Source organism: Excalfactoria chinensis, chromosome 1 (assembly GCF_039878825.1).
Source record: "Excalfactoria chinensis isolate bCotChi1 chromosome 1, bCotChi1.hap2, whole genome shotgun sequence".
Lineage (NCBI taxonomy): Eukaryota > Metazoa > Chordata > Aves > Galliformes > Phasianidae > Excalfactoria > Excalfactoria chinensis.
Window position 1 is genome coordinate 6904489 of NC_092825.1, and position 21945 is coordinate 6926433.

The 21945-nt window shown below is 42.4% G+C and overlaps 1 protein-coding gene across 1 annotated transcript in view; it reads left to right on the plus strand.

Annotated features, from left to right (window-relative positions):
* The first annotated feature begins 760 nt into the window (after positions 1-760).
* Positions 761-21945, plus strand: part of ELAPOR2 (endosome-lysosome associated apoptosis and autophagy regulator family member 2) — an 89744-nt gene continuing 68559 nt past the window's right edge. Inside the window, exon 1 of the mRNA XM_072352063.1 lies at positions 761-1055. Within this exon, the coding sequence (XP_072208164.1) occupies positions 948-1055 (108 nt within the window). The 5' untranslated portion in view covers positions 761-947. The remainder of the gene's footprint in view (positions 1056-21945) is intronic.

Consider the following 21945-nt stretch of genomic DNA (forward strand, 5'->3'; position numbering starts at 1 on the left):
GAAAATGTGCAAGCACAGCAGAGATGCCAGTCAGGGTGAGGAGCGTTTAAAGCACTAAAACACATCATGGGGAATGAGCAGTTGGATATTTATGGGGAAGGAGAGACAAAATCTGACCTAAAATGCAGCCAGAGAGAGAGAAGTCTGCATAATTTTGGGTGTGCATTTGGGTCAGGCTTGAGTTGGAAGGAACCTGAAAGATCACCCAGTTCCATCCCCCTGCTCCATGAAGAGTTGCTACCACTAGATCAGGCTGCCCAGGGCCCCATGCAATCTGGATCAGCTGCTCTAATCCCATCCCACAGAGAAGGGTCACAGTCACCCTGTGGTGGGTAGATGAGTGATCCACCACAGAGATCTACCCTGCACCCACCACATGTCCTACCTGCGATCCGTCATGATCAACTACATGTCCCACCTGGACAACCACCATGTGTCCCATCTGGTGGGATCCCAGCTTAAGAGAGGAAAACGGGCAGTGCTAGCACAGAAGGAGCAAGGAGATGGATGCCAGCTCTCACTCTGCATCCTGCAGCCATGCACAAGCACAGGGAGCAGGGCAGGCAGGCAGAAGCTGCAGGCTGGCATCCCACACCAGGAATTTCATCCTTTGGAGATGGCGAAGGTGCAAGCAGGAGGTGCCCTGCGTTTAGCTCCAGGGCTGGCCGAGCCTCGGTAGCATGCGCCTGCGCTGCCTGCGTTGCCTGCCCGCCTTCCTCCTCCTCCTCCTCCTCTTTTTCCTCCCCGCCCCTCCTCCCGGCTGTGGTGGTGCCGGCTGCCGGCACGGGGTCGGCGGGGCTGCTGCGTTCCGGGCCATCTCCGTGCGTCTCCCCGCTGGGTTATGCCCCGCTGCAGAAGCCGCAGCCCGGAGCGGGGCCGGTGAGCCCCGAGCGGCGGCTGCCGAGCGGGGAAAGAGGTGCGCGGCCGTTCCGCTGCGGGAGCGGAGGATGAAGCGGAGGATGAAGCGGAGGATTTGGTGCCCGGGCACCGCCTGGGTGTGCTGCTGGCTGCTGGGCTGGCAGGCGGCCGCCCTCCAGCTGCCGCCCTGCGAAGAGGTGAGGTTTTTTTCTCCTCCTTGCCCTGGGGTTTTGTCCGTCGGTCGGGGTGAGATGCGGGAGGGCACTCTGTGTGCGTGTATGGGATATGCCATACTATTGGTACTGCCCGTGGGGTCAGACTTGAGGGGATGGGATCCCCCGTGGAGCTGCCGCTGCAGCCATCACGAAGTCCCTCCCGGAGGTCATCCCTGCGAGGAAATAGCGGAGAACCCCATCAAACAGGGAGATTCGGGTGGCCCTTGATGCTTCTCTAAATACTGTGTTGAATCAGTGCAGATGAAGAGGAGATTAAAGCTTCTCCGACCCCCCTGTGTCAGCCGGGAGTGTCCATGCCTGTCAAATGAGGAGAGAAACTTTCTGCCTCTGTCCTGCTGTGACAGCCCCAAAGAGAGCCACTGGGCTGCTGCTGGGATGCCCAGCCCTCTGCTGGTTCTGGTGGCCTAGATGGAGGGGCCCAAGGCTGCTCCTCTGCTCTAGGGTTTCCATCCTCATCCCTATGCGCAGGCAGATCTTCTCCAATACTTCTGAGAGTGACTGGGTCTGTGTCTTTTAAATCCAGGTGTAGGGGATGAGGAGGCTATGGGCCACCATCCCACATGGTGCTCTTATGGATGGGAAGAAGGAAGCTGCTGGTGGGTTGGCAGCAGTCAGTCCCCTTCTTCTGCCTCCCTGAGGATGCTCACTGTGCCTACTGTGGTCTCAGTGTTTAGCAGGAAATAGTTGTACATCCTCAGACCAGGCTGCGCCGGGTGGCTCTGGGTGGCACTTGTATTATAGGTGCTGCTCAGCAGGAGGTGCAGAAGGCCCTGTGCTAAGACACAGTCCCAATATTGCCTCTGCTGAATCTCTGTTTTTTGTCTCGGTGGGAGAATTTGTTATTAGTCAGGTGTGGGGAATCTTGCAGTAAGGGGGAGATGTGGGATAACCACATATTGGCTGTTATGGGAATGCTTCTTCTAAATGTTGATTGTTCTGAAAGAAGGAGGTTTATGGAGCCATCTGCTTTGAATCACTTATCATCTCCTTTTTCAACCCAGAGAAACGGGCTCTTTTAGGGCTGATCTCATCCCAAAGTCTTTGCATGAAAGTTGTGTCTCTGTAGATAGCTCAAGGTGATGGCTGAACCTCAGCAGAGGTACCAAGAGGGTACATTCAGAGCATTGCATCCTGGGCTTTAGGTGCCCCAAATCCCAGCTGGGCCCCTTTTCTGTGCCAGTTTGAGTCTGGACCAGAGTGCTTTTCCTTCGTTCCTTTACAGAATGACAGGCAACGTTGTCTACTAAGTTTCACTTACTGCTTTTTCAGATACAGACATCCGTCACTCACGTGGTTAAGGAGCTGCATGTTTGCTTGTGCTGGTGTGTGTGCGATCCATGCAATGGGATATATCCTAGGGAATACAATTACAAACATGTCTAGATGGAGGAAAAAACCCAAACAAAAACAACTTGTGAAGAGCCAGGGTAGCAGAGCAGTTGCTTTGCAAAAGGGAAGTACAAAGTTGGTAGCTTATCTGAAACACGGCTGATGCCAGGCTGTTATGTGTTGGTCTCAAAACTTTGTCATTTGCCATATTTCAGCCTGATTTCCATGATCCTGTTGTAATCAACTCTGGTTTGAGCAGACTTGGGGCTGAAGCACTGCCTGTTACAGGGTATTACGGTCCTTTGAATACTCAGTGCAGGTCTTATGGGTTTATACCCAAAGGCTTGAGAAGCACAAGGCTTAGCACACTGGCAGTAGTTCATTCTGAATCTACAGGGGATTTTGCCTTTTGCTGTGCTTTTTATTTTTCTTTTTCTTTTTTTTTTTTTTTTTTTTCTCCTTCTTTGACAGCTTGTTTTTCTGTCTCCTCCCTGTTCTGAGGAATATGGGTATCTGCCAGTTTGTGGGATTTCTGTACTGGTACAGCATTTGGAGCAGTGGGATCTGGCTGTGCCTGAGGCTCTGTGGTGCTCTGATAGCACAGACAGTAAAATAATAACATATTGCAATGTCGCTTTCTGGAAGCCTTTTTGATGTTGCTTTCTTTCATCAGGGATGGTAGTAGTTCAGCACACTGCATTTAGGAAGAGCATGTCTGTGCTGCAGACCAAATGAACAGCAGCTCAAATGTATTTTCCCGTGGGTGGCTTTCGTGGTGTGCATTGATGGAGCCATGGGCTTCTGGCCTTAACATCATTCAATCCTGGCAGTGATGCCCATTTGTACCATGTGGTCTCTCAGAGCCCTGCAATGCCAGCAGCTGCTCTGCAGGTGAATTAGGTGCATCTCTGGGAGATGGGCTTTGTTAGTTGAATTACCTTTGGGGTGCAGATGCTGGGAAGCCCACTGCTGTACTCTGTGCAAGTTATTAACTTGAATTAGGATGAGGATAACTGCTTGGTGATGTTCTTTTTTTCTGTTTGCTAATGATGAAGGCAATACTAATGCACATGTTTTATTTGTTGCATAAGTTCCAACTTTGAGTGAAGCTGGTAACACTATGTTTTTCACTGGCATTAAATACACATTCAGCTATCCTGATGGAGATGATGACATACGCATGCCCATCCCCCTGCCACCCTAGGATGCAGTTTTATTATGCCTTGTATTCCAGTGCTTTCTTGATGCTTGTTCTGGAGTGAGTCTTTTTTGGTTTTTCCCTTAGAGGCTCTTCCAAAAATGAACAGATTTCACTTTAAGGAAATTTTAGCTGATACTCTGTCTAAATAGAACTTTTCTTCATGTAATCGTTGCTTTCCTTCTGTTGTTTTTGCATTTGCAGTAAAAAACCGTGGAACAACTCTTCTGCTTTCCATTCAGTCGAACTGTTTGCAGGGAGATAAGAAGTATCAGAGCTGCTGACAAAAAATGGTTTCTTTCTTAGATTCTTTTTGACTCTCAGGCACTGTGCAGGTTGAGAGCAAGTATGTGTGCTTTTAGAATAATAGAATCATTAAAGTTGGAAAAAGACATCTAAGATCATCCAGTCCAACCATCAACTCATCCCAACCATGCCCACTAACCATGTCCTGCAGTGCCTCACATACACGTCTTGAACGCCTCCAGGGACAGTGACTCCACCACCTCCCTGGGCAGTCTGTGCCAATCAGTGTTGGTGCATGTAATACTCCTGATGCTGCTATATTGGATATTTTACCTGCCTACTGGAGAAGCAGCTAAATCAGATTCAAAATTATAAAATGAGTAAGTGAATGGAAAGGGTGATGCTAAATTCCTTCTGTATGGGAGAGTATTTTTGTATGAGTCTGCTGGGATACTTCTGGAGAAGAGAGAAGTGATAGAAATAATTTATCTGGACAATGAAAAAATCTTTTGTGAAATTACTTGCAAGACAAAGCCAAGGAAGTCTTGAGGAGAGATGTGAAGCATAAACTTGAAACTGGGTCAAGTGCATTATTTCAATGAAGTTGAAATAATGTCCATTTTTGTGATGAGAAAATGTTAAAAAATATATAATATATATGGTGTGCCTAAGCTAAGTATGAAGTATTTTAAGAATATGAGTATCTTAGATCAATATAATAGGTAGTAAGATAAGTAGTTTGAAGAGAAGTGAAACTCTGTCCTTCTACATTAAGGATAGAGAGGAAATACGTGTCAGTCTTGGAAGGATGTTATGTAACAGAACCAGATAAAATCAGCATACCTGTCACCAAAGATAGGCTGGCAGGAATAACAGGAACATCTGCTGGAAGGAACCTGAATGTCTTGTATACTCCTGTTGTATGTGAATTGAGCCTGCTTGGAGAAAGGTTTGGGGTCATTGTGGGGGGACCTGTAGGCACAGCATCCAGTGTGTCATGGTGCAATAAGTTGAGTGGGTGATTTAAAAAAAACATACACACACATTATATATATGTATGTATATAATATGTAATATTGTTCTTGTGTCATATTAATACTCAGGAACTGAGGAACTGTATAAAAGGTTAAGAAACGTACAGTGATCGCAAAAGGTGTTAAGGCTGTTGAGGTAAGAAAGGTATAACTTGAGGGAGGAAAAGCAGAAGATATGTTACATACAAGGTGCTGAGAAAGCTAATGAGATGTGAGCCTGTAGGATAAGGGAGAAATAAAAATGTGCACTTGAATACTATTCCTGTTAAAAATGTGTGTTTTTATTTTCATTTAGCTTCTGACAACTTGTGGAACTTGGTCAATGGGATTTAGTCTCTGCTGTGTTTAAAGTCTCAGAAGGGATTATCTTGTTGCTAAATGTTTAGGAAGGAATTCTTGAGTAGGTTCTGTTGCTGTCCCTTCTTGGTATCCTCTTCCCTTTCCCTGAAGCATCTACACTGGCTATTTTGGTAGCAAAACAGCAGCCATCTTTACAAGCTGCTGGGATGATCTAATATTGTACTCCCTGATTTCTAAACACCCTAAAGGATTGTAGACCCTTTATTTATGAGTAATTCATATCCAGCAGAAGAAACTGTAGGAAGATTCCTAGACAGATCACGTTATTTTTATCACCTCTTGCTACAGAGACTTCTTTCTCTGAGGTGAAATGAGAAATGGACAGCTACCATTTGCCACTGTGAGGGAGGGTCGTAAAGATGAGGAAAGAAGAGTAATAACCATGCTATAAAACTGTTGACAATAAGGTTGATGGAGTGGAAACAGATGCATGAAAGGTGAGGAGACAGATGCCAAGGCATAGGTACTGCACAGAAAACATAAGCATTTAGCATGTAGGCAGATCAAGGGATCTGGAACCCAAAAGAAGGGTGAATAGTAATTTGAAAAGTGGAAATTGAGCTGTGGTCTTAATGACACAAGAATAAGAAAACTAGATGCAGTAGAAGATGCAACAAGACTAAAAGACGAGCAGACATTAAACCAAGAAAAGATTACACTCTTCTACCGTCAAACACTACTTGATCATTCAGCAGGAGTATTTATTGTCTGTAAAGAGCACTGAGATTTTCCTGTTTTTTTTTTCTTCCTCTCTGTTCCTCTGAGCTTTCATAGATTTAGAGAGGGCAAGTTGAGGACCTGGATTAGAAATCCTGGACCTTCTCAAAGGAAAATCTGCATCTCCAAGTCTGACCCCTCAGCCACTGAAAGGGCTGTTGAGTGCAAATTTGGACATCACAGTGTCAAAAGGGCATAAAACTATTAGAGTGTTGAAAGGAAGGCTACAGAAATGGGGAAGGTCCGGAGGGCCAGGTGTGTGTGGAGCAGCTGAGGTCTCTGGGTTTGCTTGGCCCAGAGCAGAGGAGCTGAGGGGAGGCCTCATGGTGGCTGCAGCTCCTCATAGGGAGTGGAGGGACAGTACTGAGCTCTGCTCCCTGTGACAGTGTCAGGGCCCAAGGGAACAGCATGGAGCTGTCAGGGGAGGGGCAGGGGGTGTTAGGGAAGGGTCTGCACCAGAGGGCAGTGGGCATGGAAGAGCTATTGTGAATGTGCTGTGCTGATACCCAACATGGCTGTGTCTTTCCTGACTCTTCATCTAGAAGGAGCATCCCTCATACTCCCTATTAGTAATATTTCATCTATTACCCTTGACCTGAAAATCTGTTCAGGTTTTGGTTGCTGGCAATGAAAACTTTTGGTTTTCAGTCTTTTGAAATTGAATTCGTGTCTGCATGAAGAAGAGAAATGGTTGAAAACCTTTCCTTTACAACCTTTTTACATTGCAAATCATCAACCAAATCTAATAATGACCTTGTTTCAGAAGCTTCGTGATGCTCAGTTTTATAAATCGTGCCAGACAGTAATCTCTGTGTACTTGGGAAAAAGGCTCAAAATGTTTGAAGATAATTGAGGATGACACGTCAGACTCCATTGTGTTGATGGTGGAGATTCCATCACTGAATCAGAGGGAATGCTGAAAATGCTGAATCAGAGGAAAATGAAACTGTCAAAAAAAGAAAAGGAGGAGTGTAAATCACAGAGATGACTCGACGTTCAGCCTCTGGTGGCCAGAAGTAGCAAAGGAAGGAGCCTTTTGGACCCACCGGCTTGATCCCCTCTAGTTTTCGTTGTGGAATCTAAAATTGTGGTCAGGTAGATTTAGTGTGGATTTACTCTGAGCTAATGCTAAAGAGCCTATTTTCTGATGAAAGAAGGAGAAGAAAATGAGATATTTGTCTGTTAATTTGTTAAAGGTGTGAAAGAACTGGATTGTAGTCCTCCATTGTGGAGCTGTGTGCTCTGGCTTCAGCGATACAAGCACCACTGCAAGGAAAGAGGTGTTGGCTATAAGGCATGCTTTCATTAAAAAAAGATTTAAAAAAAACAGATGTTGAGCTGCTCCCAACTAGATTTCTTTGACAGAACATCTTCACTGCTACAGAGAGGAGGCAAATAACTCATCTTATTTGGTGTACTATTTACCGTTCTTATCTGTTCATGTTTATTGTCAAAAGATACATCATATTGCAGACATGGTTTATGGTGATATTTGAAGACTTTTGGAAGTATCTACAAAAAATAAAAAAAATATAAGAACTTTGGTGGTGAAAATACTGTGAAGGTCAACTTTTGTTTGTTTAGATTATATTAGACTTTAGAGGTGCAAATATTTTCCAGGGATATCTGCAGGAAAACATCTCAGAGTGTCTGGAACTGGATGAACATGAGGTATTGGAACAGGCTTCCTGGGGAGCTGGAGGAGTCAAGTCCCTGGAGGTGTTTAAGAACAGGATAAATGTGGCACTGTGGGTTGTGGTTAGTAGGCATGGTAGGGATGGGTTGATGGTTGGACTAGATGATCGCAGTGGTCTTTTTCAACCGTAATGATCCTATGATTCTGTGAAAGCTTAGAGATACTTTTGTTATAGAAAATAAGGTTGGGAAATTAAACTGTACTGGATAACCAAGCTCAAGCAAGAACCAACAGGGAGAGCCATACCTGTGCATACCATTAATATAACTGGTGCTGTCTTGATAACGTATAATACACTTTTAACAGTAGAGAAATCAGTTCATACAGTGAATATACACTCCTGGAAAATGAAAATGCACTGATGTGGTGAATCCCAGCAGCAAACTCAAGGGTAGTAATGACTTAGACCTCAGCTGTTGACTCTGAAAGTGTTAAATTCTTGCAGTATTTCTTGCAGCATGTGACATCCTTCTGGTTTTGTTCTTGCTCTCTGAAGTTTCTCAAAGGAGGATCTTCATATAGGCTGCTTGGGTTTAAAAAAACATGCAAGGATAGCGCTGTGTCTTTTGAGAGATGCATATTGGAAAAGGATGCCTTCTGATTTTTTTCCCAGGCTTTTATATCCATGGCTCCCTCCTGCTGGCAGGTCAACAGCGCTGATCAAATGCTGCTTGTTTCTGCTTCGCTCCTTTTTATCCCCAGCACTGTAGTTCCTTAAAGCAGATGAAGAAGAAAAAAGATTTCCCAAGACAATTCTTTTATTCTCCCTTTTGTTTGGTCTTATTTCATCCCATTAAAGAAACAATAAAAATCAGATGTTTCTCGGAAAAAAGCAGGGACCCTAATTAGACTCCTTTATAGAGGGATTTATACTTGCATCTCAGGGATGCTGGGGGGAGGCTGCTGAGTAGAACTGGAGTGGAAAAATGATTCAGCTCTTAACACTGCACCTTTCCTGGCAAGCATCCACCCTGCAGGCCTGCAGATGAGCAACTCATCTTGCCTTGTGACTAATGTCAAGTGTCCTGGTTAGTAAAGTAATGGCTCTTTTCCCTAGAGCTGCTCAAATAACCCCTGAATCCAGGTCGTCTCTCTCCTCTTCCCCAAGACCACACAGGGTGACTGTCCATTGTTGCTGTTTTTTGATGCTGGACATAGGATTCACCAGGACTCTGAATTCTCTCTTTCTCTCTCTTTTTTTGCTAGTGAGCTTTGTTAAACCCTGCACTACAAGAGGCAGGGGATCCAGGAGCACTGCCTGTGCCAAAGCAACGTGTCCTGTTAGTGCTGAGGGATCCTTGTTGGGATGCACAGACCAGTCATCACAAATGGTTTACCCTGCCCTCTTACTTGTTTTACCCAAGAGGAGCTATAATGCAAAAGAAAATAAATTTCTCTTATTTATTTATTATTATTATTATTATTATTTTTGCAGTATTTTTAACTGTGCTTGATGCCAACCCTGCTTAAATATTTGATGGCTTCTCATTTTCAGTTCCAGCTTTTGAATAAAGAAATAAATAAAGCTGGTTTGCAGCACTGTCCACTGTGGTACTGACCTGCTAATCTCTGAAACTGCTTTACTAAATGAGGGAAAAGATTTCCACAGAGCCTTATCACGTGCTTATGCAAGAATCACAGCTTTCATTGAGAGGAAGAAAGAAAAAAGTAAATAAATCTGCTCCTCAGGATTCCAGAGAGGCTGGAAAATGTGAATAGTTAAATGAACTGGAGCTAAGTTGCGTAGTGTTTTAAAGACACTGTGGCACTTTAAGTTGCTTGGGTTTTGTGAGGATGGAGGCAATGATGCTTGACTCAAGGTTTTGGAAGGCTTTGTGTGGCTGTTAATGAAAGCAGGATTTTTGTTAATGAGCTGTGCCACTACTCACAGTAAGTATTTACAGTGCAAAGTCCAATGGAGACTCAGTGACACCTCATTAGGAGCCGCAAGTACTGGGAATAAAAGTAAATTATTCAGACAATATCCCGCTTTCTTAGGCAGTCTCTATCCTGCTAAATACAGCTGGCCTTTTTTTGGTTAGCATGTTCTCTAGCATGGTTTTGGTCCATGGAATCTGCTGCAGTGGCTGATCTACATTGTGTCCAAATCCTCTCAACACATCTCCTTTTGTTTAGTCCAGGACCTGCCACGTGTCCACTGAGTATCGTATAACAACATTGTGATTCCATGGGGCTGCAGTGTGGCCTTGCTGTTATCTCAGGCACTTGGAGTAGAGAGAGTTGCATCTACAAACCACTGCTGACCCAGGGCCAGTTCTTTGCATGTATAAGTGTCAAAAGAGACAGTTGCCCTTCAAGGCTGTTTCCTTTTTCTCATCCTGAAAGGCTGGTGTGATTCTCCAATGATACATTATCACACAGCCGTGCCTCTTTCCTATGCAAGGATGAATTGATAACAAGCTCCAGCCAATATGAATTTTTTGCTTATGCCATATACAGGACTAAAACTGTAAGCATGTGTTTAAAGATCAGATTGTGATTTCTTTGTCAAATGGGCTTGATTTGTATTTGCTTTTTAAATTTCTTTTCCTAGCGTGAAAAGGCAGGTGTTGAATTTATGGTTGCTTACAGAGTGCATAATTACAGGCTGACTTCATTACCAGGGCAGAAACACCAGCTATGAATGCATTTCTTAATGCTGTAGACTGGATTGTATCTTGCGGGCACAACTGATAACAAGGAACAGCTTGGGAACCGTGCTTGAGCAAAGCTCTAATCTCTTCCTTGTCCTGCCTCTCTTCTGAGTCATTGCTGATTGATTTGACTGATCCGGCTGCCACGATAAGATGTAGCCCTGCCCCTTGTGAAGGATTTAATTGTGTTACAGCCTGAGCTGGGCCTGATGCTGTCTCCTTCACCTCACACCTGCAGCCCAGTGTGATCCTGTGCAAGGGGGAGCTTGGAGTGCTCCGCATTGTCTGGGTGCTGGAAATGCTGCTGTATTTCTGTTTAGAGCTGCCCTAGCCCAGTGGGTAAATCTGCACTTAGAAGAGGTATGCAGTGAGCATAGGGCTTGGTTGGGCCCTACTGAATGTCATTTGGACTGGGGTTAAACAGTGTGGAAGCAGAGACTCTTCAGTTAGGCTTTACAAAAGATGGCCATGTTTTCCCTCTTTGTCATTATCCTTAGCTGGCAATGGTGTATATATAGGTGTAACAATTAAAAGTCCTGGTTAGAAACAGGTTTTCTGTTAGTGCAACTGCTTTGTTTAAAATTCTGTTCTGAGGCAATGTGTGAGTTTATACTCTAGTGCAAATCATTTGTATTGACACAGAAATGACTAATTCCTGTAGCTCTTATCCCTCTTCTTTTGGGACTGAATGCTCTGGGTGGGGAGCCCTTGTAATGGGCTGATACTGGGGCAATTCCATCCATGGTGAAGGTTCATTTCAGCATATCTCTTCCTGTACCTAAAACTCAACCTCTGAGGGAGCAGGAGTCTGAAAGTGAGATACTGAGAGCACTGCAGTGAGCCAGACCTATCCTTCCCCATGGCATGAGTGAGGAACACACCAAAAGTACACAGAACTGTGTAAATAGTGACAAGGAAATGAGGGCTGTAACCTGCTCCTGCTCTGCCTGAATGAGCTGGCTGATGTTTTTCCATATAGTGACATTTCTCAGGGGAGAAAAGGAAATGTGAAGTGAATGCATTTGGTAGGAAATAGTAGAGGAGGTGACAGGGCATAAAAATGCTGCAGGATCAGATGAGGGAGCATCACCCAGACTTTCCTTTAATAACAGTGTTGTTCGTTTTCTAGTGTTTTCCTGCTATTTAGTGCCCTATGAAAAATCCACACATCCGATGGGAACGGATAAGCAATAGCACTTCAGCAGACGTTTTGCAGAGTTCTCTTGCGTCTAATTTTAAGTTCATGAGTAATTCCACCAAAGTTTGAGGAACGGTGTCTTATTTTAAATGAAGTTTCTGCTTAAATAACTGTGCTGCATTAATGTCAGGGAATTCTGCAAATTTCAGAATCAGTACTCTGACATAATTGAGATATATTACTGAATTTAAACCTTTTCCTTCCACTGCACTTAAGGTGTGGTGCAGAAAAAAATGCATTTGCTTGTGGTTAAAAATAGTTGCATTTTAAGTAAGTTTGATGGAAGTTTAGTGCTGTCTCTCATAGATTTTCATACAAGCACTACTTTTTTGCTGTATTTATTCAATGAATGTTTCCAGACTAACTGATGATGCCCTTTTATAAGCTTTGTAATATTTAAATTGTGTAGCAGATTGGGCAGGATGCTGCTGTGGGACTGTGTTGCTGGAGAGGAAATACAATGAAATGGGATCCACTGATTCCTCAGACAATGAAATCTGGCCATAATTCAGGTCCTCACTGGATTATAGTGGATGACTTGTAAAACTGGACTACTGCTCCGCATGAACCTACCATGAGATCTGCCAGGATGAGATTGGTGGTTTGGCATTAGTTGGTGAACTCAGTCCTTGAAGATTTATTTTCCTCATGTGTGCAGTAACTGCAGAAGTTAAACTTGGTTCAGAGACATGGCTGAGTGATGCAGTGACCAGACGGAAGGAGATGCTCAGGCTCTACAATATACTTGCACGTGCCCCAAACCACTTATGTTGCTCTAGATGTTTCACTTAGATTGGAGGAGCCTTGTAGGTAAATATGCTGTAATGTTTACTTTACTGTTTGTTTCATGTCTTGCTTTTCTCATGTACACAGGGGTATTTTTTCCTGCTAAAATTATCAGTTCAGATCTTCATTTGAGGTAATAATTTACCCTACTCAGCTGCTTTGTATCCAATTCATTTCTAGTTTGTTGACTGCACCCTTTCAGGACTGTACATGGTTAAGATTTTGATGTGTCCTTTATGTTGAGAAGATCAAAATTGGGCCCAAGATTATAGCCTTTCCTTATATTTGATAAAGAAAGGATGTGAGAAGACATGATGAGATGTGTTCATTTGGCTGGTGCTTGAGGAACTGCTGTCATTGGGCATAGCATGGGGAAAGCTTGTAGATGCGTCCAACGGAGACCCTTCTGAGAACATCTCACCTAATGATGGGGGACAAAATGTGCTCAGTTGTCTTGAAGCGGTTGATGCATCTTGTTTGTGTCTCAGGTTTTCAGTCTCCAGCTGGCTTTTGCTTCTTCACAAATGTAAGCTCATTTCCCTGTGACTTTAACATCGGTTGTGATATTGTAGGTATGTTGGCTAACAGCCTTCTTGGGATTTGCTTGTGGGCTGTTAAATACTTGCAACCTGTATATGCAGATTGCCTTCTGAATAAGCAACAATCAGCAACATATATATGTACTTAATTCTATCTATCTATCTATCTATCTATCTATCTATCTATCTATCTATCTATCTATCTATCTATCTATCTATCTAAAGTAGGAGCTTTTCATTTACAAGTCTTAAATCTTGAATAGCAGGGTATAAAACATCCAGGTTGGAAAGGAGGAGGAATGAATAAAATCCAGCATATTAAAAGTTATAATTAGAACTGTGATCAACTTTGTTATTGTCAGGCCTTCTCAGCTGCAGTAACTCCATAGCTCTGTGTGAAAAGCCTAACTGTATTTGCAGAGAAACAAATCTTGCTCTTGGAGAATGCTTTGCTTTGTTATGCCGTGCCAGCGTGTGTAGATTTCAGTATGCTTGCACTGAGATTGTGTAGGTGGCTTTATCTAGTATCCATATGCACGCTGTGTTTGCATAAGACATACCATATAGGTGATGTTTGTGTTTAACAGGCATGAAAATGTATTTTCCTGAAAACCAAAGCTGTTTTTTGTGTGGAAGTTGCTTTATGACCGGAGATCTCTGCTGGTGTATCTGGAAGGTGCTCAGTACAGGGCAGCTGATGGGCAGTGGGAGACTGATTGGTGACACCACAGCACACGGGCAGTCTCTGAGCTAACCAAAGCCTTCCTTGCTATAAGGGAAGGCAGGTGTGTGTCATCAGATGGGTGAGGTGCCTTCAGTAGACAGCATGGACATCAACTGCAGCTATTGGCTAAAGTGGGACTTGGAAACTCCTTCCAAACGTGGCACGCAGAGTTGATATGTCTTAATTCCTTTTGTAGTGCTGGCTGTTTGCTTTGTGCTGTGTTTGCTCAGTAGCAATGTTTGAACAACAAAAGATGAGAATTTTGTCTTTTTCCTTTTTTTTTTTTGAACCTAGACATTTATGAGTGGGTGAACGATAATGCTTTATCATTCAAACTAGTTGGAATTTTCTGTTGACTTCCATATTGCAAGCTTAAGCCCCGAGATTCTAGTTTAACAAGGCATTTAGGGGATTGGTCTTTTTACCCTGAGGCACAAATGTGCCCAGTACCACTGTGTCCTTCTCTTTCACCACAGACTTGCATGTGCAGTTGGTGAAAAGTGTGCTGTTTGAAATACTTTTATTAAACATTGGAATAGGGCTTTCTGCTTTGGAAAAGAGAAGAAAATAAGAAAAGATACTGTCACTGTAAAGGCTGGTTTGGAAACACTGTGTTCTTGTAACTCATGCAAGAGCTGATCCAGATTTACTGACAGTGAAATGATCACGAAAGAAGTTAAGCTAATTAGAAAGATGTGTGTGTATGTGTTTGTTGAACTTATAATATTACTACATTTGCACTAAAACGCTTGTAGTGAGACTCTATTAAAACAAAAACTCTTCATGGATAACCGTTAAATTGTAAAATTTTCTTGTTGCAAATAGAGCTGAACCGCTGTTACATATTGATGGGTAGCAGTGCCCAGGGAGGTGGTGGAGTCACCAACCCTGAAGGTGCTTAGGGAATGTTTGGATGTTGTTTTGAGGGACATGGTTTAGTGAGAACCATTGGTGATCAGTGGATGGTTGGTCTGGGTGATCTTGTAGGTCTTTTCCAACCTTGGTGATTCTATGATTCTATAAATAAAGCCATTCTTTTATAAACTGTGTACTGGCTGCAAATATAAGAGAAAAATTACAACTCATAGGGAGACCATTATAGTTAATGGAAAAATATTCACTTTCTGGAACAGGATCGAACCCATCAAAAAATTAGTACTGGATGACAAAGACTGAATGACTCAATAACATAAGGATAGTGAAGATCTGTGAACGTTCTTTACCACCATATTGTCTTCAGAAGATTTAAGAACTCACTGGAAAAAACAAAGATTTCCTGGTCAGCCTTGTCTTAAATCTTTCTGAGTAATGGTCGAGATTTACAGGGACATTTTTAGGTTTTGAGACTGAAGGTGGGGGGGGAAAAATATCCACAACTCAAACGCTGAATTTCTGGGATCATTGGAAATGTTTTCTTGATTGCCAGGAGAGCTTGACATTCTCCACCCTTCTGTTGGCATTGGTCTTGATTTAAATTGTAACTTCTGTGTTAGACCTTAACTCTCTGGTACATATAGTGTAGGAAACCTGGGTTTCATAAGAGGGAAACTAAAGCAGTGGGCACATGCTGGTGCAAAGGAAGCTGAGGATGAAACACCATAGTATTAAGAAGTAATTAGGGTGTGAAATGAGATTTCAGAGTTTGTTTTGAAAGAGTTGACCACTTCCATTTATTCAAAATGCAATGGTCAGGTTTTCTGCTAAAGATAACCCCAATCTGAATTAATGCATGCAGACAGTGCTTGCTTTTTGTTTCATTCATTTTGTGGAATCGGAGTTGCCGGGCTTCTTTCAGTGTGTGAAATGGAGTGGGATTCATACATTTGAGCTGTGTCTTGGAGATGCATGAAGTGTCGGAAGGACTCGGAACAACGAAATCATTTTCGCTGTGGTTAATTTTCAAGAGGGGAGATTCTGAACTCTCCTTTGGGCACTTTTAATATTATAGAGCCTTACTTGGATGAAAGGCTCTGTTACAGTTTGTAGAGACAGAAGAGAACATACTGCTGCCCTGTACTAAGCCAATGTACTGCTGACAAGTCTATTACAAGAAAAGTCTGACTCTTACTGCATTCGGTGCCTTTTTACGAAGGATGAAATGTTTTAAAGGGTTTTGTGGGAAAGCTGTCACAGAATGATTGCACTGGTTTCCTTGTGCTAAAGACGATGCTCATGTCAAAGTAGCTGACTCCCTCCAAAGCAGTTGTTGCTGAAGGCCATAAATTGTAAAATCTGGTCTCACAATCAAATCCAGCCTGTTATTTAGGCTGAAAGGTCATCTGGGTCAGGATGAGCAAGACCCTGAGTGGCTTAAGCATTATAGTGGGATGAGAGTATATCAGAAATACATGAGGTTAGTGCTGGGAATACAGAAAGAAGAATTGATACGTTTCAGGTTGGTAGAGGTTAGTGAAATATTACAAGTAGATCAAGGACTGGGGAGAACAATAATTAAGTGTGTGGCAAAACCCTGACCAGTGAGAAATGGCTACATCAAGACTTGTCTGGGTCGGGAGCTATGAGGAAGTGGGGGAAGAGATGGGCAGTGGTGCCCACTGCAGCATTTGAACTGCTCCCTCATCCCAGAGGCTGACTGGCTGGCTGTTGGATGGGCTGTTTCTTCCACTCCACAGTTTATATGTATTTATGTTGTAAGCTAAATTATATATATGTAATTCCAATTTAATTATGTAAATAAGCTGTTGCCCTATGCTCATAAAGTTTCTTTGTATTTATCCAATGAATACTTTTGGGTGTCAAGGACTAGTTACTTTAGGAAGCTTGAAAAGCTTGGGGCTTGCAGCTGTACTGGCTGGGAAGGACATCTCCTCTTTGCTGCCAGCCTCTTTCCTTGATGAGCTCCAAAGTATGAGAGCTGTATTGGCTAACCATCAATGATGCAGGGATGAGACCAGCTGGTCATGCTGCAGATGAAAGGAGTGGAAAGTAGAGAACTAGGGAGTTTAGAAGGAATGGAGTTTTTGAGACATGGAGAAGCAGTTTTGTCCCACGTCGTGATGGAGCTACCCTAAACTTGGGGACAATAGTAGTGTTCCCTGTGTCTTGCGGCTAAAGGGAGAGATGACAACTTTGTACCTTATAGGTTCTCATTTATTAGGTGGGCTTTTAAATAGATGCTGACAATCTTGAGGTTCTTCAAGTTATTATGGCTTTGTGGTTTCATCTCCAGTATTTCACCTCTAAAACATTGTTTTCCCACATTTGGGCAATTTCTGTGTCAAAGCTGTAATTTTCCTTTGCTCTCATGATTTGATATTACTTCTTCCTTCAATCCTAAAAAAGGGGACAGTTAACATTTTCAGTAGTTTCTCAGTCTTCTATGCAAGGTCACACAGTATTTGCCTTTTTGTTTTCCCAGAGTAGCTGAGGGAGTTAACAAAAGGTGAAGTCTGGTCCTCACTTGTTACTGGAAAAGCATCCATGGTAATAAAAATGACAGGGGAAATTGCTGGTTGTATGTTGTTATTTTTCCTTTAGGATTAATCGGTGCACTACTGAAACTGGAGAATTAATGATGGCTTGTTCTCTCTGTATTATTGGGTATTGCCTTTTCAATCAATCTCTAGGTCTTTGAGATAGGGCAGTGCATAGGTGTTCCCTTTCCCCATGCAGGCTGCTCAAGGAGGAGGGAAGGGACTTGCACCAAGTCCAGTATAAATCCTGGCCGTGTCTGAGTAAGTTAAATAGGAGCTGGAATTGCTGATGGGAGTGTTGAACTCCCCAGTCTTAACAAGAATGAACATTCAGATAAGAGGTGCTTTGGATACTAAGATGAATCCATAGTGAAATTTTAATTCTGCCCTTTTGTGACTAATCCTAATTTGCTGCTTTAACAACCTTCCAATCATTAAAGCTACATGAAATGATGTTAAATAGCATTGCTTTGTGTTAGCAGTTTATCACTAACATTTCTTTGGAGCAAGGCTGTCTGCATTAATTTTCCATAAGAGGCATATTGTGACATTTTCTCCTTTAATCTAACTGCTGTTGATGACAGTGGGTCGGTGCTTGCCTGTGGGATGTGACTCCAGCTGAGAGCTGCTGTCATGATTTGAGAACTTTGTGGTCATTTCCAGGAAAAAAGGGATGTTTTTAAGCTCTTAAAGGTGGAGAGATTTAGATGAGTGGCCCACTGATTCTCTCAAAGCCACACAGCAGCTAAAGCTGGTGGCAGAATGAGGGTCAGAAGCTGTAAGCCCTATTCCCAGGGCTTGCTCTAAACACTAACAAATGTGTCTTTTCTTAATGCAAAGCCCAACTGTGAAGTCAATATTGTGAAATCTCCAAGGGAGTGAAACTCAGGAAGTTTATAAGTCAGTTATCTTTAGCCCCTCCAGACATTTAATATGGAGTCACAGCCCTGACTCACCCTTCTATACGATTGTGAACAATCAAGCTGGTGATATGATGGGGTACTGATGAATACTCTCAGCAGTTTCAGATGCTCAGGGAAAAACATGCAGCTGACGTGCAATCTAAGGTGACAACTACAGTCAGCTTCAGCTTGAAGAGCAACCGTGTGTTCTTATATTTACTTTTGGTCATATTTACTCATTGCAGGACTCCTTAGGATGGAAAATAAACACCTGTGATTGATTAGATGGTATTTTGGATAGCGTATGAGCTCATTTAATCTGTAGTTGTTATGATAGTTGTTATGTGGGAGCTATTGGCAATAGGTGAACGGTTGGACTGGATGATCTTTTAGGTCTTTTCCAACCTTGGTGATTCTATCATTCTGTGATTCTATGATACCCAGTGTGTGCTGGACAGGTCTGTAGTTTCATTTGAGTTCATACTCGTCAGTAATTCCCTCCCCCCTTCTGCCATGCAGAAAGGAGCGTATGTACCCTCATTTATTATTTATCTAGGAGCAATGTTTTACATTTAATTAGAAATGTCAAGGTAAAATGATCTTTTCTGGGAATAGAAATGGCTTTTGTACTTAAAGGGTAATGCGTGCTTAGAAAATGTTAATACATTTTAATTAGTGAAAATCATGTTAAAATTAGTGTTCTGCAACAAACCCGGATAATGGTTTTGAGGAGTTTCATTTAAAAAAAATAGAACAAAACCTACATTATTTTTGGTGAATCGACGTGGTCACTTGTTGGTAATTCATTATTATCCTTTTTATGCAGTACAGTATCATACCTGTCTGTTATAAAGTACTTCAGTTGTGGATTTATGTGAAAGCAATGTGTAGGAAGACTAAAGAGGTTATAGCCTCTATGCTTTATCCTGCCTATGCTTTGCAGTTCCTTGTTTTGTCACATTTCACATCTGGTCATGCCCCAGTTTGCTGTTGCTGTCTATAATTAATTCTCTCTTAATTTCTGAATTTGTGTGGGGTTGAAGATGTTCTTCCTGTATTTTGTTGAATGGTACTGCAAGAAAAGCAAGGGTGCATGCAAAGTACATTGATCGTCTATAGGAGTCAAGGAGGGAAGCATGGATTGAGTAACAACTGGTCTTGCCAGTCCTGCACACATTAAGAAAAGCACATTTTGATTCAAGGGAAGTGCAAGTATCTATTGGGAATTGATGCCTGTTCCCATTCTCCAGGCAGCAGGGATGTGGGAGGGGAGATGCTGCAGACTGTTCTGTCAGTGGTTCCATGACAGGTACTGGAGCAGGTCTGTACCATGAGGGCTGTGCTTCTAGTGTTAAATATCACCTGGTGGCATTATCACTCAGGGAATCTCAGACCCATCTGTGCTATAGGCAGGCCTTACCGCCTGCTTTTCATTCTTTGAAATTCACAGGCTGTCAATCTTTGCTAGATAGACCAGTTTCACCATCAGTAAATCTTTTAACAATTTTAAAACAGGAGAAGCTATAGTAAGATTAATATGTTTGAAAGCATCAGTTGATGAGAAATGGTGTTTTTCAGCACTTCTGGCTCACAAGGGCAATTTCACCGAAGTCAGTGGGATGACTTGCTTCAGGAGGGCCCATTAGTCATTAAGCTTGGCTCTGTACATTCTTAATGAAGTGTGTTGCTAAAGGAAGGTTGCTGCTTTGAAGAGAAAGACACAGCTTCAGATTTACTGAATAGAAGGCAATCATCATTCTCAGTAGCTTCATCATTTTAGGAAACATGACTCAAGGAATTGTTTCAGTCAGAATTCCCATTGTAGTTTTATTTAGATGAGATTAGATGGCAGTGATCAGGCAGAAGAAGTCTCCATTAGCTGAAAAGCTGTGTGCATTCTTGCCATGGATAATGATCTTTGCACTCTTTCATTTGTCAGCCAGCGACTGGGTCCTTGATGGATATGGCAGCCTTACGCTGCTGGTTTCTGTAGTTGTAGCGCATCTATCAGGTTAAAAGGATGAATACAGACTAGGATATAGAGAAGCTGTTAAGGAGAAGCTGAGCAAAACAAGCCATCCAGGTGATTGTAGTTGTTCCAAATTTACCAGACATCTAAATGTGAATTTTCTTTGAGTTGCAATGCATTTTGCTTTGTCGGGTACAGGGTGGGAATGGCTGGAAATGAGCCTGCAGTTCTGCACAGTTGTGCTTCCTTTGTCATTTGTCATACAGACTTTTTTTTTTTTTATAGTGATCCAACTCAGTAGGTATTTTGGTATGGAGTGTTGCAACGTGCAGTTAATAGCGCTGATAGGATGCTTTCCTCCAAGCTGTGTTTACAGCAAGACTTGGAAATTCTTAAAGGAAAAAAAAGATTGACCATAGGCAAACTGGACTTCAGATCCTGGAATGCTGGTGGCTGTGTGTGAAACCTGCTTGTGAGCTTTGCACAGCTGGGACTGAGTGATGGGACAGCTCAGCTGGCTCTGGGGTTACACTGGGGATTCCTTTGCAGACTCTCATGCTCTTACTGGGAAGCTGGAGAGCAGCTAGAAAACTCAAGTAGTTGTGAAAGGATGGAAGCTTATTTTTTTTGTAAAGTATCATGGACAAGCTATGCAGAGCTCTTCTGAATAAGAAATAAATAATAAGAGCAGCGATTTTAACAGAAGCATGAAGTTAAAAATATCTGTCTTGGGAAAGGTAAACAACCAGATGAAGATATAAAGAGGCATCTCTGACTAATGGTAGAAAACCAACAAACAAAATGAGGAGTTTTGTTATATAAAGCAGCCAGTGCTGGGCAGGGACGTTGGCCAAAATATATCAAGGAAATTGAGTGAGCTTGTCCAGGCTCTTCGAGAAAAGAATAATGTTTACTTTACACTAACTCCATTACTGATAATGTTTTATGATGGAGAGATACTAACCTGTGAAATACCTTTATGGAAGATAGGGTGTGGTCTAGAGTTTGTAAAATAATTGGAAGGATGATTTGAGGCTAGAAACAAATACTTAATTGAGGCATATAAAGAGTTTGGTGCAATAATGAGTCAAGGATTTTCTGAGAAAAAAGAAAAAAAAAAAAAAAAGCTTTACTATTTATTTTCAAGAAAGAAGAGAAAGACAGATTTGCTTATCACTGGCTCATAATCCTGACTAAAACAGTGTAACAAATAATGGGGGAGAGAAAATCATTATCTAGTTAATAGTAGAAGCATGGATTTCACTGGAACAACTGATGTCAGATAAATTTCATTGCTTTTTCTGATAGAGACAAATCAGGAGATGTGAGTGACTACAGCTCCCATTATTTACGTCTGGCATGTGATAAAGCACTTCGTATTGCACTGCATTGAAACCTGCTCATAAAGGAAATTGAGCCTGTGCTTTGAATTCCATCTCATGGATTGATAAGTGGCTGAGGAGCTATAAACAAAGCAGTGACGCATCCAGGCAGAGATTCATAGCAGGGCAATGGAGCAAAAAGCCATTTCTATTTAATATTTCCATTGGTAAGGCTAAGTGTAGGCTATCCTGAGGATCTGTGTCTATGGTGCTAAACTGATAGGTGTAGGAAAAAATGAGGAGAAAGGAATAAGTCATAGCATGGAGATATCTGAGTGATGGATGAGGGGCTTTGTGACGCAGCATCCAAGGAATTATTTTTACATCCTCAGCGTTTGCTCTGCTTTTGGTTTAGGATTTCAGGTGTACTCAAACAACAACCAGATGAAATGGTAAAAGATATGTGCTTCATGCAGAGACTGAGCTGGAAGAATATTGTATATACTGGAAGAAGATATTATATTTTCAGTCTAAATGAGTGGAAGTGTAGACATGTACTGAAATGCTCTACTGAGTAACTGAGTGTGATAGTCTCTCCATAATGAATTTGCAAATGCAGGTATTGCTACTGAAACAACTTTGATACAACTTCCAACTCTTTTCCTTGCTGCCCTATCAAGGCACCTGTAGGCGCCGTGGGAGCTCCAGGGGATGAGGTCTCCCTGTAGGCTTAGCTCTCACAG